Source organism: Schistocerca piceifrons, chromosome 1 (assembly GCF_021461385.2).
Source record: "Schistocerca piceifrons isolate TAMUIC-IGC-003096 chromosome 1, iqSchPice1.1, whole genome shotgun sequence".
NCBI classification, from domain to species: Eukaryota; Metazoa; Arthropoda; class Insecta; order Orthoptera; family Acrididae; genus Schistocerca; species Schistocerca piceifrons.
This window is the reverse complement of record NC_060138.1, coordinates 174,194,163-174,210,395: the sequence shown is the minus strand read 5'-3', so window position 1 is coordinate 174,210,395 and position 16,233 is coordinate 174,194,163. Positions and strand designations below refer to the sequence as shown.

At 41.3% G+C, this 16,233-nt stretch overlaps 1 protein-coding gene across 1 annotated transcript in view; it reads right to left on the bottom strand.

Annotated features, from left to right (window-relative positions):
* The window catches only part of LOC124795556 (lysosomal alpha-mannosidase-like), a 170,651-nt gene that overhangs the window by 126,704 nt on the left and 27,714 nt on the right, over positions 1 to 16,233 (bottom strand). The window contains exon 3 of the mRNA XM_047259632.1: positions 2,140 to 2,221. Within this exon, the coding sequence (XP_047115588.1) occupies positions 2,140 to 2,221 (82 nt within the window). The remainder of the gene's footprint in view (positions 1 to 2,139; positions 2,222 to 16,233) is intronic.

Sequence of the window (16,233 nt, the reverse complement as noted above, 5' to 3'; positions counted from 1 at the left end):
AGGAAATTAAACATAAAAAAAAAGGTTTTAACTATTACAAGATGGTAAGTCTCCCAGACTTGGTGTTCTGGGTGACTTTTCCAAACTCTGCCCTATTTCCTAAACCTCTTCAGTCCTTTTCCTTCACCCCTCTTCCTTCCCCTTCAACCCTTCTGCTGGAAGAAGCAACCACTGGCTTCAAAATCTTGCCTATGTAAAACTTATTTTTCACATGTGTGTTCTCCTGCCACCACTTGGTGAGTAGATTTTTTTATCTATCCAGTTAAATTATACAATTATTTGCTTTACTATGTTTCATGTTTGTACATCACAATTCTGTTTAATTGTATAGTAAAAAGCCTCTTATCACAGCAGTTATGATTAGCATAATCGTCAACATAATTTGCATATCCTTTCAGGTAATCCTTGAAAGGTTAAAAATTTTTGGTAACAGGTAATTCTAAAAAGAATTCCTAGAGGCATGCATTTCACTTTTATCTTTGATCCTGTGTATAATTTAAATCATTACACAGCACACTATTTTGGGGTTTGTACTGTTTTTCCTACTGAGACATAAATGGTGTCTATATATGATTCCATGTTCATATAGGGGACCTGTTCGATGGGTGCTGGTCAATGTCTTTCTTCTTATGGATCACTGTTTACATAATTTATTTGCATAGAATAGCCAAAATTCTCTTAGATTTAAACAACAACTTAGTGCTAAGGGTTCTCTAGTTACTTTTCATTATAAATCATACCAACCATTTTTTAAGTCAAAGGTTGTTCGCATATTCTGCTCATTTGTTCCCCAGATTGTTATGTCATAACTATTTATAAAAATAAACATAAGCAAAATGTGTTCTAAACACATAGCATGCTAAAGCTATTCACTTCCCAAAGGCAATAATATGCTTAGTCTATCTTCCTTGCGAGTTTAAGAGGGGTGTGAGAAAAGTAATGAGACTATTTTATCCATCAAAGTTTTTACTTTTTTCAAACAACAATTCTGTCCCATTCAAAGTAGTTCCTTTCGCCGGTTATATACCTGAGGAGCCGTCATTCCCAATCTTGGTAGCAGCCCTGAAAGGCTTCAACTGGTAGGACCTTTAACATGCCAACCACATTCTTCTAAATGTTCTCCTGAGTCTCAAAATTATGTTCCTTTTAAGGCATTTTTCAATTTCAAGGAAAGAAAAAAGTCCCAAGGGCTCAGATCAGTTGAACAGGGGCAGTGAAACAACAGGAGTGCCTTCTGAAGTCAAAACTTCTGCAATGGAAGTGGCCATGTGACATGCGTTATTATGATGCCACATCCACTTGTCCATAATGTCCAGTCCCACTCCATTCCCCTTTTCCTGAATCTCTCAAGGACATCTTTGTAAACCACTTGGGTAACAGTTACTCCTAGAGGAACAAATTCTTTGTGCATAATACTCCTATCATCAAAAAAGCAAATCAGCATTTTTCCATTTTCAATTTTCTCAAACATTTCCTCAATTGTTCTTCTGATCAGTTGTGACATTTTTTGGCACCATTTTGGCACAAACCTTTCACATGTACAAAATTTCAGTCAACATTTGATGTACTGTGCACAGACTGGGGCTTAACAGGTCACCCAACATCCTTACTGTTACATGTCAGTCTGATCTCACAACAGCATGCACAAATTTGATGTTTTCATCAGTTTTTGAAGTTGAAGGTCTGCCTGAGTGAGGTTCGGGACTTGTGCTCTTGATACGGAATGTTCCCCATAGGACTGCTTCAACGTTTGAAAGGTCACTCTCACAGATTACCCAAGTTGAACATAATGTTACTCTGAATTCTGCTGTTCCATTTTCGTAACACACAACAAAAACAAAACTTCACTGATGGCGCTTTCAAAAATCACATGGTGGCTTTATGGAACTGAAATTCAGACTGAGCATCTGGAAGGGATGGACACACCGGTCTACACAAGTACAACAATACAGCATTGCCCTATCATTCACACTGTTCTCTGTCTGATTACTTTCCTCACATATCTCGTACATGCATAACTATAAATTCTGTTCTTGATACGAGCTCATCTCTCAGCTTTTAAAAACTCATTTGCCAAATTTTGCGAAGTTTATACAACAAAATTATATTTACTTGCACACAGAAACAATAATTACTTACCTTTTTGATGGGTCACGGAGCAAAGCCTGAATCACAGAGTCCAATATATACTGAACGCCAGCCTTCTGTGTCATAGAACGGCCTATGGAAGAAAACAGTCTAAGTAAGACAAGAACTGCAAGGCCAATAACAAGAATGATAGTTTTATAAAACATACAGCAAACAAACATTTTAAGGAGTCATCTTTCACACTTTTACATTCAACTATAAGGCTGTTTAAGAGAAAACAGGCTGCAGATCAAATGTGCCCTTGCAGAACACACAAAAAAATAAAATTATTTTCAAAAATGATACACAAATGTGCAATATGTAAAATAAGTGAAAAGCAACCACTTCTTCTAGTGGATCAATGAGTGGAGCACAGAAACACATACCTGAAAGAAGCATTCACACTAGCTTTCAGTGTGTGTTATGGTGTCTGTGTCACGTATGTGAATGTGTATACCGTTGCCAGAGAAAGAGTGAGTGCCTGGAAGCTAGTGTGAATACTCATTTCAGTTAAGTGTTTCTGTGCTCCACACATTATCCACTATAAGTGAGTGGTTACCTTTTCCTTATTTTACATATTGTTCCATCCAGGAAGTTTCATTATTGTTACACAAATATGTCATACACAGATAAACAAAGGTATAGTTATGTCCCATAAGTTTCATTAAAAATATTTACCTCAATAACATTACACCAAGAAACAATTTTATTTATTTGTAATCCATCTTTATATTCTTTTTTCTTCACATACACACACACACACACACACACACACACACACACACACACACACACACACACACACACAACATAAATGAGATGACTTCAGCACGTAAGACCATAGTTAAGAACCCCATTCATGATGGAAATATATTGGATCTAATGGCAACAAATAGACCTGACCTCTTCAAGGCTGTCCACATCGAAACTGGCATCAATGACCACGACGCGGTTGTGGCAACAATGATTATCAAAGTACAAAGGACAACTAAAACAAGTAGAAAGATATATATATATATTCAGCAATCGAGATAAAAAATCAGTAGTGCCTTATCTGCCTTATCTCAATGAAGAACCTGAAACTTTCACCACAGGGTAGGAGCATGTGGAGAAACTCTTGTTCAAATTTAAAGGTAGTGTCACATAAACTTTTAAAAGAGCAGTTGACCAGACACTGGATAGATGTGTACCCAGCAGAACAGTTCATAATGGGAGGGAACCTCCATGGTATACAGTCACTGTAAGGAAACAGATTACTGCACAAGAGGTGTAAAATAAAGTGTAGGGCTATAAGTAAAAGATGCTGAATGAAATGCATTTGGCTGATGAGAGAGCAATGAGTGATGTCTTCAGTGACTATCATGGCAGAATATTGTCAAATGATGTTTCACAAAATCCATAGAAACTCTGGTTATATGTAAAGGCTGTCAGTGGCACCAAAGTTAGTGTCCAATTCCTAGTGAATGAGACAGGAACTGAAATTGAGGGTAGGATAACAAAAGCTGAAATGCTTAACTCCATTTTCAAATGTTCCTTTACAAAGGAAAACCTGGGAGAATTGCCCCAATTTACTCCTTGTACCATTGTAAAGGTGAATGGAATAAGTATTAGTGTCAGTAGTGTTGAGAAACAACTGAAATCATTAAAATTAAAAAAAGCTTCAGAGCCTGATGGAATTCCTGGCGGATTCTAAACTGAATTTGCAGCTCAGTTAGCCCCTCTTCTACCTATAATATATCATAGATCCCTTGAACAAAACTGTGTCCAGTTCATGGATAAAAGGCACAGGTCACATCTGTCAAAAAGTAGTAGAGTGATCCACAAAACTACTGTCCAATATCCTTCACATAGGTTACTTGTAAAATGAATTTTGAAAACATCGATCACGTGAAACCCAACTCGCACTTTTCTCCCATGCCATCCTGCAAGCTTTGGCTCAAGGCAACCAAAATAGATGCAGTGTTTCTCGATTTTCGAAAAGCATCAGACTCAGTAGCACACCCAAACTTATAGTCAAAAGTACGATCACATGGGGTATCAAGTGAAATTTGTGACTGGATTGAGGACTTTTTGGAAGGGAGGACACAGCATGTTATCTTGGATGGAGAGTCCTCATCAGGTGTGCCCCAGGGAAGTGTGTTGGGACCCTTGCTGTTCATGTTGTATATTAATATCCTCGCAGACAATATTAATAGTAACATGAGGCTTTTTGCAGATTATGTAGTTATCTATAATGAAATACTATCTGAGAGAAGCTGTATAAATATTCAGTCGAGTCTTGATATGATTTCTACATGGTACAGATATTGGCCACTTGATCTATATGTTCAGAAATGTAAAATTTTGCACTTCTCGTCACAAAATGAGAAAAAATGTAGTATCCTATGATATTAATGAGTCACTATTGGAGTTGGCGACCTCAAACAAATACCTAGCTGTAGCACTTTGTGCGGATATGAAATAGAATGATCATATAGGTTCAGTCGTGGTTAAACCAGGTGGTAGACTTCGTTTATTGGTAGAATACTGGGGAAGTGCAATCAGTCTACAAAAGAGATTGCTTACAAATCAGTCATGCGACCAAACCTAGAATATTGCTCAAGTACCAAATTGGATGAACACAGTGTATTGCACATATACTGAGAAGGGCAGCACAAATGGTCATAAGTTTGTTTAATCCATGGGACAGTGTCAGAGGGATGCTGAAGGAATTGAACTAGCAGACTCTTGAAGGCGTACGTAAACTATCTCGAGAGGGTCTATTAATGTTCAAGAACCATCTTTAAATGATTACTCTGTGTACATACTACAACCCCCTACATATTGCTCACATAGGACTCTCAAGGATAAGATCAGAATAATTACTGCAGGCACAGAGGCAATCAAACAATCATTATTATATGTGAATGGAGGGCTACAAAACCCTAATAACTAGTACATTACATTGGGATGTACTTTCTGCCATGCACCTCATGGTGTTTACAGAGTGTAGCTGTATATATAGATCTTTTGGACATCATCTGAATATCTCTACTAAATACAATGCCTTTTCTCTGAGTAATTTTCAGGTACTATTTCTGAATGTACTCAATTATACACCACGTGTCTGAGCTGTCAAAATGTTAAATAGTTGGAGAGAGAGAGAGAGAGAGAGAGAGAGAGAGAGAAGGTGAGTGTGTGTGTGTGTGTGTGTGTGTGTGTGTGTGTGTGTGTGTGTGTGTGTGTGTGTGTGGAGGGGGGGAGGGGGGGGGGGCACTCGTATGCATTGTTTTAAAATCCAATAGCTGGGAGGTCAATAAGCTGTTTTCGGCATTTGTCATGTTGATGAATAGTCTGCTCCAGTTTATTGGCCTTACAGTAGTTTTCTCAGGAACGTATTAAGCAATTTAGAATAAAGACGGATATAACTGTTGTAATTTTTAGGGTTCCATGCCTAAAGCTGTAAAAATGGAACCCTTGTAGGATCACTTTGTTGTCTGTCTGTCTATCTGATTATTAAAAACCCTTTTTCCCAGGAAAAGACACATGTATCAAGTTCAAATTTATGTCACTAAGCTCTACAGTCCCTTGGCTGTGCAAAAATTTTAAGCTTATATGTCTGTTCAATCACAAGATATGGCCATATGTGTTACATATTTTGATACTTGAAAACTCACTCAACCATTAACCTAGAATCATGAAATTTAGCAAGAAGTAAGGTTTTGCAGTACAAGTTAAGTAAAAAAATCTGAAAATTGTTAAACTGTAGCTATATCACACAAAAAATATCTTTTTGCCACAAGAAAATACAGTGCATTCATCATTCATCAAAAGCATAACAGACAAATATTACTGCACGTAAACATAAAATGTACATTACAGTCATGTTGCAGTAAGTAAAAAATATTTAATTAAATATTTTATTACATCTTCTACATCTACATATACAACTAAAGTCCCATATTCTTTTCTTTGTGTGTGCCTGAGCTAATCTGAGAAAGTACAGTAGAGATTTTGATACAGTCTAGGACAGATATCTTGCCAGGACAGATAACTTGCCAATTTCTGTATTGAAAACAGGTAAATATAGTTGAGATTCTATATATAACTCATCCACACTGGGAATCTAGATTCTCAGTGACACACAAAAATTAAGTTTGCACAGAATCCTCAGTGCACAAATCCTACTCGCTTGTAGCCAATTTTTACTTTTTTGATATATGTGTGACAATGCCTCTTTACTTTTTACTCAAAAATTTCAGCTAATTTTTTATCTCAAATAATTCTTTTTTCTGCAAAGGAATTGTGCATGATAGTTCCTATTTTCTATGTCAACAAATCACATAGAATTTTATTTATGAACATGTTCACAAATTTGGAACTTTTGAAAGGATGTACAAAAGAGACTGGTCAGCACATGTTACAATATGGTACATTATCTTTCTTGTTTAAAGGCACAGAAATTCTAATTTTTAGGGATGAAGGGAAACTGCCACTTCTAACTATCCATAGACTCAGTGGACATAACGGATGTGCCATTATATTTACTGTTTTTAATCACAAAACTGGATACACCATAAAATTTCATGTCCTCTTGTTTTGAGTGATTTTAGTTTGATACAGCTATGGTAATGACAGTACCTCTTTCTATCTAAAGACAGAAAATATATATTCAAAACTACTCAGGGAGCCGTTAGAATAATTTTAGTCCTGGGTATTGTCAAATCTGTGGCCTTGTTCATTTTCTGCAGTCTTATTTGTGTCACTTGCATTAATGAAGGAAGAATTTAAATTAGATACAATATCATACTCGGAGGAAGTATTCTTGTGATACTTTCTTCCACCCATGAATCTTGATGATATATGGTGCAGTTTTATGATTGTTTTGGGAGCTATTGATGTAAATATAAATTGTCTTGCTGTTGGATAGTCTATTTCTGCTCTGTAGTTGCTTTTGAACCTTATGTGGTTCATTTTCTCTGCAACCCACATACTGGAGTTCTGAGCCTCTGTAGTTCAGGTGTGGAACATTTATGCACAATAGTGAGATCATGTTTTCAAGCAGTTTTTTGTATAATAATACTTTTTAAGTATATCTGAGAGTGCATTGATAAATAATGTAAATGCATCCTCAAGAAGAGCATTTTCAGTGACACTATTCCATACTGTGATCTTAAATTGACCCGTAATTATCAGTGTCATCATTTCATCACAATACAGATATTTTAGTTTTTCTTTTTTTAACCTCATACCACTTGGAATCTGATTTAAAAAATTAACACACATCCTAAACAACCTTAGACCTTACTGATTTGCTGAATGGTGGTGACAATGATATAAAGACAGGAAAGTTGTCTGCTAGAATTGTCATTAATACAAGTCAGGCGTCTTTCCATATTAAGTAAATTGTCTGCATGCCTTGAGTCCCATGTCAATAGCAATATGAAAAAAATTCTGGAGTCAGACAATTTTTTTTTCCTCAAAATGTAAGATCATTTTTCTCTTGATATCAAATTAAATGCTTGATAACTGCCTTGGTGCACAGTGTACAGGTACAATTATAAATTATAATGTGGGGAGTAATACCATAGCTGCTTGCAGTGCATTTTTTATTTATTTATCAGGTTCCTTTGGACTAAGGGACCCAAAGCTATTTGATCCTGCCATGAGTCAGTACATACTTTACAAATTGTTGATTACAAAATTTATAAACACAGAATTAAGTAATTAATAAAACATAAGAATGAGTGTATAGGAATAAAGAACACATTGCAGAGAAAATTCTCAACTACGGAGAGGAACTTTCATACAGTATAGAAGCAGTGTGACAACAGGAAATCTTTCAACTTGGATCTGAATACTTGGGGTTTAGCACTCAGTGTTTTCAGTTCTGCTAAAAGCCTATTGAAAATGAAACCAGCTGAACAGCACAAACTTTTCCATACGGTGCTTAAGGAAGTGTGAGTCGAGTGCATATTGTTTTTACCCCTAGTGTTCAATGAATGAACATTGCAATTATATATTCATGGGGACAGCAGAGTAAGAATTCCAAGACACCAGAACAACAGCATACACAAAATCCGTAAACTCACACCTCAGATAAGACTGATCACCCCTTTCTGGGCTAAGAATTTTCTAGGTGAGAGTACAGAGTTGCCCAAAAATATAATGCTGCATATGATAATAAGAGTGAAAGTGAGCAAAGTAGACAAGCCTCCATGTTAATTGTCAGAGACAGTTTCTGCACAAGAAACTGAACTTTAAACCGAGTGGAACTGTGTACACTAGAAAATGGGATGTAAGGGGAGAAATCTGAACATTTCTGACACATTCTTCAATTCGAGTTCAGGGGTGATAGCAATGGAAGCAGTCAGAAATATTTGTGCCACGTATGGGGATAATGCTATTGGATGGAGCACAGCAAGAAAATGGTTTTGTTGTTTTCAGGAGGATCGTTTTAACATAGTGACTCTCTTCATTCAGGAAGACCTTCGGGCTTTGATGGAGATATTTAAATGCATTAATCCACAATGATCCACATCAGCATACTTAAGGACTGGCAAATGTGGAACTGTGATCATTCTGCCATTGTGCGACACTTGCATGCAATCAGAAAGGTTCAAAAATCAGGTGCACAGGTACCACATGCTCTGAGCCAAAACCACAAATGTCAGCATGTGGCCACATGTGCATCTCTGCTTGTTTGCCATCAATTGACTTGTGAACAACACAGGCCATTCCTATCTTGTATCATTACTGGTGACAAGAAATGGTGTCTGTATGCTAACATAAGGGAAATACGGGAGTGGTTGAGACCAAACAAAGCAACAACCTGCAAACACCTACAAAAAATAATGTTATGAATATGATGGAACAGTGACACAGTGGTGTACTATGAATTGCTTCCCCATGGTGTATGCATCACTGCTGATATTTACTGTTAACAACTGAGACGCCTTGCAGATGCAATCTAAGAACAACGACCAGGAGGACTGTGTGAAGTGATACTACTCCACGATAATGCCCACCCACTTTCTGCTAAACCAACAAAAAACACTACACATGTATTGAGTTGGGAAGTTGTTCCACATCCACCTTATTCACCTGATCTTGCACCCACAGGTTTTCACCTTTCCCACGCTCTATCAAGCAACCTTCAAGGAATTTCCTTTCGAGATGAAAACTCACTCCTAATATGGCTTGATGAGTTCCTTGCCTCAAAACCACATGACTTCTACAGTTGCACAATCAGAAAGTTATCCCAAGCATCGGCAGATTGTTGTAAATAGTGAAGAAGAATATATTATTGACAAGTCTCTGTTATGTGCCTCTGTCGTGTTTATTAAACAATTTGCGTAAAAATGCTACAAACGTTTCTGGCAGCATATTATGTATACTGAGGTGTGCTCCTATACATTGGTTTCTCAAAAGGTTTTGAAAACACTGGTAACAAATAAAAAAGACCAGTAATTCTCTACATTATCTCTTTCACCCTTTTCATAAGGTGGTTTTACTAATGAGTATTCCAATTTGTCAGAAAACTGAACGACATCTGAAAGAATCCTTGCACAGGTAAGCAGTACAGAACTAATGTATGCTACATAGTCTTCATAATCCTACCTGAAATTTTATCATTCCCTTTGGGTTGAACTGGAATGGTAAAAGGACCAAACTACCAGGTCTCAGCCTCTACATCCTATATGCTTCAAGCTGGCAAAAGCTATTGGAGAGGAAAGATACAGAAGACAAATCCTGAGGAACCTGAATGTAACTAAGAATCAATTAAACCAAAAGAGAGAAGCAAGTATAGAAGTGAGAGAGGGTTGTAAGAGGGTGAAGGTGGGTAAGTTGGTCCACTCAGAAAGCAGCTCAAAGCCACCAGGACATGTTAATGCGATGGTAGATGCACCTCCTGCATCCTGCCAGTTTACCACAAGAAATACTTGCAACACAGACAAGCAGATAAAATCTCAGGAAAGAGAACAATGACGATGAGACAGTAAACCAATGACAAAATAAAAAAATAAGAATAATTTAAAAAGATGAAAGGGCAGGAGCCAGGTCAGACCATCAAGCAAGGGCAGCCAATGGTACTGTGTTTTGGAGCTGGCTATGGACCCCTTCAATCCCTGAAATAGTTGGCAAGGCCAATGTGGCCTATCCCACAAAGAGGAGTAGAAAGCACCTTCAAAGGTAAAACATTAAACCAGATTAGCTGCATTGATGTAGTCCAGTAGTCCACTAGCACCAGAGGCAGCGTGTCAGCAAGCTTAAGGTTTCGCTAAGAGGTGGCCAAATTAGGGCTGTCCTGTAGGATGTGGGCCACTGTTAGATAAGACACCACGCTGACAGTGGGATGGATCCTCACCTCATAATATATTACTATGGTTTTTGTTTCGTTTTGCTTTAGGGCACCAAAAAACAACTGGGGTCATATGCGCCCTATCAAAACTATAGAACACGAACACAGAGAGGAGTTAAATGACTATACGTCAGTCTCAATGGACAGAATAGGAGACAGCTAAAAACTGGCACGTCGAAAAAGGGTAAAGAAACACCTTACAGAAATGGAGGTCCAAAACTAAAAATTAAGTGGCCTTCGTCATATTGCTTCCGTAGATAAAAAGTAAAACGCGGTTGACAGCCCACACGTCATTCACTAAAACGGCTGATCAATCAGATGGCAAACCCAAGCAGGAACTTAAATTGTTGGGAAAGGGACATTCCGGCAGTAAGTGGTGGACAGTTAAAATTTGGGCACAGTGTGTACAAAGTGGTGGGGTAGTGCCATTTAGCAAATGACAATGACTAAAAAGGCAGTGCCCAATACACAGCCGAGTTAAAATAATCTGCTCCCGGCGAGAGGGCCGAGAGGAGGTCGTCCAAGGCACTGGGAGAGGCTTAATAACTCTAAGCTTATTCCCGTGAAGGGAGGACCATTGGCAATGCCAAAGGGACACCTCCTGACAGATGGCAACACAAATCATCGAAGGGAATATAGGTACTCCCGGGCTGAGGTGCGAGGACTGCAGTTTTTGCGGCAGCATCAACAGCCTTGTTTCCTGCTGGACCGACATGACCAGGGACCCACAGAAACATGACACTGGCTCCACATAGAAAGTGACAATTTTCTTGGACCCGCTGCAATAACGGATGAGCTGTGAACAGCACACATAGACTCTGGTGGGCAGTGAGTGAGTCTGAGCAGAGGACACAACAGGAAAGACTGTATCGCTGGATGTACTCCGTGACCTGATACAAGGCGAACAGCTCAGCTGTAAATACTGATGAGTGTGCCAGAAGCTGATATCGAAAGACACGGGTGCCAAAGATAAAGCCACACCTGACCTCACAGTCAGTCCGAGAGCCATCAGTGTAGACAAAGGTCATGAAACTGGAGGCGATACACCGAGGCTGGTGTAGTGTCCTCAGGAAGTGAATGAAGGCCGAGGTTAACATGGGCTACTTCACGAAGCCAAGGTGGTGAAGGGTTCACACCCCATCGGGAGTGTTGCAGGTAGTGTGAAGTTAACCCACCGTATCAAGTGGCGAAAGCGGACTCCAGACGGTAACAGAAGAGGGACGAGCCCATACTGACAACCAAAGGAATCATCAAAGATGGAGGCATAGGAGGGGTGGCCATGCATGGCAGACAAACAGCATGCACACCTGCAGAGGAGAAAGTCACAGCGGTAGGACAGTGGTAGTTCAGCAGCTTCAGCATACAGACTCTCAACTGGGCTGGTGTAAAAGGCGCCCGTGGCCAAATGGATGCCATGATGGTTGATAGTGTTGAGACACCGTAAGAGGGATGGGTGTGCAGACGAATAAACAAAGCACCCATAGTCAAGTTTCGAACAGACAAGGGACCAGTATAAAAAGAGGAGGGTTGTTCGATCGGCACCCCAGGACATGTAGGAGATTGAGGGACCACATACAGCAGGCTGCCAGGTAAGACACATGGGAGAACTAAGAGAGTTTCCTATTGAGCAGGAGCACCAGAAATTTCATAGTTTCAATGAACGGAAGGGCAACAGGTCCAAGATGTAGTGATGCTGGGAGAAACCATTTGCACCACCAGAAATTCAGACAGACAGTTTTGTGAGGGGAAAAGCGAAAGCCATTGTCGATGCTCCAGGAGTAAAGATGATCAAGACAGCATTGAAGATGCTGCTCAGTAAGTCAGATCCGTGGAGAGCTGCAATAGATGGCAAAATCATCTACATAAAGAGAGCTGGAGATGCCCAGTGGGAGACAGGCCATTATGTTTATGTCAATAGCAAAGAAGATGACGCTCAGGACGGAACCCTGAGGCATACCATTTTCCTGGATAAAGGTGTCTGACAAAGCATAACCCACACGCACCTTGAAAACTTGGTCTTGTAAAAATGCCTGATGAAAACAGGGCAGGTGCCCACAGAAGCCCCACGTGTAAAGAGTACAGAAGATACCAGTTCTCCAGCAGGTGTTGTAGACCTTCTCCAAGTCGAAAATCACAGCCACAGTCTGGGATTTCCGCAGAAAACCATTCATGAGATGGGTGGACAAAGTAATGAGATGGTCAATTACAGAACGCTGTGCTTGAAATCCACACTGTGCATTTGTTAGTAAATATCAAGACTCGAGCCACCACACCAGCCGGGCATGAATCGTACATTCCATCACCTTGCAAATACTGCTGTTAAGAGAAGTGGGGGTGGTAGCTAGAAGGAAGGTTTTTGCCCTTATCGGGCTTAGGTATGGGTATGATGGTGGCTTCATGCCAGCATCCAGGAAATGTGCCCTCTGCTCAGATGTAGTTATACGAGTTAAGCAGAAATTGCTTGCCCGCAAGAGAAAGGTGCTGCAATATCTGAAAGCGGATGGCGTCTTGCCCTGGGGCAGAGGATTAGGATGAACTGAGAGCACAATCTAGCTCCCTCATAGTAAAGGTGGCACTGTAGCCCTAATGATTTGGAGAAGAGAAGGGTATCGCCTGAGCCTACTCTGCTCGTTTCTGAAGGATGAAGGCAGGGTGATAGTGGGAAAAGATCAAAACTTCCGAATAATGGCAGCCCAAAGTGTTGCAGAAAGCAATAAGGTCCATTGTGACATTGTCAGCAACAGTCAGAACTAGGAAGCTGCCATTTAGGCATGCACGTGGATGGGGTAGGGGGTAGAGGTACAGCAAACCGATAGCACACGGGAAATGGTTGCTCAAGTAGGTGTCAGAAAGAATGAACCACTCAAGACGATGGGTAATCTGGGCAGTGCAGAAGGACAGGTCCAAATGGGAATAGGTGTGTGAGGAGTTGAGAAGGAAAGTGGGTGCTCCTGTGTTAAGGCAGAAGAGCTTAAGTTGGTTAAGCAGGTCAACCAAGAGGGCACCTGTCTGACAGGCCCTGGAGAACCCGGGAGGGAATGATGTGCATTAAAGTCACCGAGTAGCAACAATGGGGGAGGTAGCTGCCCAATAAGTTGAAGGAAGCCTGCCCTAGTGACAGCGAATGATGGAGGGACATATATACAACACAGGGCAAAAGTCAGGTGGGGAAGGGAAAGGTGAACTGCCACAGCTTTAAGATTGGTAGTCAGCGAGATGGGTTGACTATGAATGTTATCCCATATGAGCAGCATGATGCCCCCATGAGAGAGAATGCCGACCTCATGGGAATGGTCAAAACGAATCGGTAAGAAATGTAAAAGCTCAAAGCAGTCATGAGGGCACAATTTCGTTTCCTAAAGGCAAAGTACAATGGGACGCTGCAATGCTAAAAGCAGCCATAAATCCTCTTTGTCAGACCAAAGACCACAAACGTTCCATTAGAGGAGAGTCATGATGAGGAGAAGACATGGAGGTGTCACCTTGGCTGCTGCCAAGTGACAGCTGGGGAAGAGGCGCTATTACAGGGCACAGAAGCAGGAGGATCCTGCTCCATAGGGTCCACAGAAGCATCAGCTTGCTTGTGCCGTCGATTTGTGGAGTCCAACGCCAAAAAATGGTTGTTGGTGTGCACCAGCAACACGGACACTGGGGGGTCTAAGGTTACCACGTGCTGACACCATTGAAGAGGATCTTCGAGGTGGTGAAGGAGAGGACCATTTGTCTTTGGAGGACTTCTTCAAGCCTTTCCGGTTAAATGAAGACTCAGGTGTTGTTTGGCTGGAGGGACAGAGGAAGTCTTCACGGAAGTATTCCTTTCCTTTCTGGCCTACCGGTTGTGTAGCTGGTGGTTTTGCCCCTGGAGGCAAGAGTTTGATGGCTTGTTGCACAGCTGGATGGGGGGGATGGGGATGCTACCTTGACACTGGACGATTTCACGACATCAGATCGATTGGAGGTTGCATGTCTGCATGACCATGTCCTTGATGGAGCGAGGGGTAACAAGAATAGAACTATAGGTACCAGATGGGAGAACACAGGGTTTGTGATTAGCCAGTGACTTGCAAGCAACTGGATAAGGCACCTTCTCTTTGACCAGGATCTCTTGAACAGCCCATTCATCAAGATACATTGGACACTCCCGAGGGGAGGCAGCATGGCCACCATTGTAGTTTATACAGTGAGAAGAAGGTGGACAATCACCCTCATGCGCATCCCTACCACAGGTGACATATTTGGCTGGGTGTCAACAAGACGTTCTAGTGTGGTTAAAATGATGACACTGGTAGCAGCGCATTGGGTTCGGAATGTATGGCCAGACTGTGATAATTTCATAGCCTGCTTTGAGCTTGGATGGAAGCACCACTCTATCGAAGGTGATTAAGAGAGTGGGTGGGCAGTAGGGATTAATGACAATGACACCCTGATCTGAGAGGCAAGATTGTATTTCAGCCTTGGTTAGACCATCGAGCAGCACAAGAAGAATTCAAAGTTCTGTGAGCCTGGACATGAACAGGGTAACTGTGGAGAAGCAAGGCAGCAAGCAGTTGTTGTGCTTGAGAATCAGAAGTGGTCTTCAAAAGCTAAGTGCCATTCCGTAAATGAGAGCAGGATTTCACAGGGCCAGCAATTGCATCTACACCTTTCTGAATAATGAACGGATTTACCATGGCGAAGGACTGACCATCTTCAGTATGTGAGACCACTAGGAATCGTGGTGCAGCAGGAAGATTCTTTGAATCATTAGCCTCATTGCATTCACATTTTGTAGAAGTTGAGTGGGAAGATGTCTCCGATGGCACACTACTTCCAACTGGAGGGGCACACCTGCCTTATCTGATTGTTCACCTCTCAGGTCACACCTCCCGAACACCTGACAAAGGGATCATTCAGCAATTTGGGAAGGTTACAGCTCAGGCAATCACCCCTCCCTGAGCCTGGCCCGTACCAAGGAGTACGTGCAAACCCTACCTGTCAACCCAGGGCAGGGAATTACGCATTACTCAGTCACCTGTTACGTATCAGACGCATGGGCTGGCCTTCTGTAGTGCACTGGGAGGAAGAAGAGATAAGAGGATCCTCAAACGCCAAAGTGGAGGGACAAGAGGAGAAGGGAAACAAAGAAAGGAGAAGGGAAACAAAGAAAGGAGAAGGGAAACAAAGAAAGGAAAAGGGAAACAAAGAAAGGAAAAGGGGAACAAAGAAAGGAAAAGTGAATCAAAGAAAGGAAAAGGGAATCAAAGAAAGGAAAAGGGAGTGAAAAACAAAGCTGAGACTGTTCACATGTCAGCAAGCAGAATATTCTCAAGAATACCCCAGACATGTTCCCCAAGAGAGGGGAAAAAGAATAGCAAGAGGAAAGACATACAGCCCAGAAGGGAAAAACGCTGCAAAGGCTAGGGTCCCATGTGGTAGCCAAGCACGAACCTGCCAAAGAGTTGCAAGCCCCCTGGGGCGGGGGGGTCAGCCAAGTGTGGCCACTGCAAAGCTGACAGAATGGTAGATTCCCTGTGAGAGCCACGAAGGAAAGACTGCCACATGGTCATGGTCCCCTTTACTGCTCACAGTTTGTTTGGAGAGAGCAGGGCACAACAATCCATGTTCCAATCCTCAAACAACTGACAGTGCAGAGTCAATCCAGGGTTGTGTTTTGGTAAGCCCATATCCAAAGTCAGCATCCTGGCAGCCAATTTGGCCAACATGTCAGCATGTTCATTCCTTGGGATCCCATAGCGACCTGGGGTCCAGATAAAGACAATCAACCA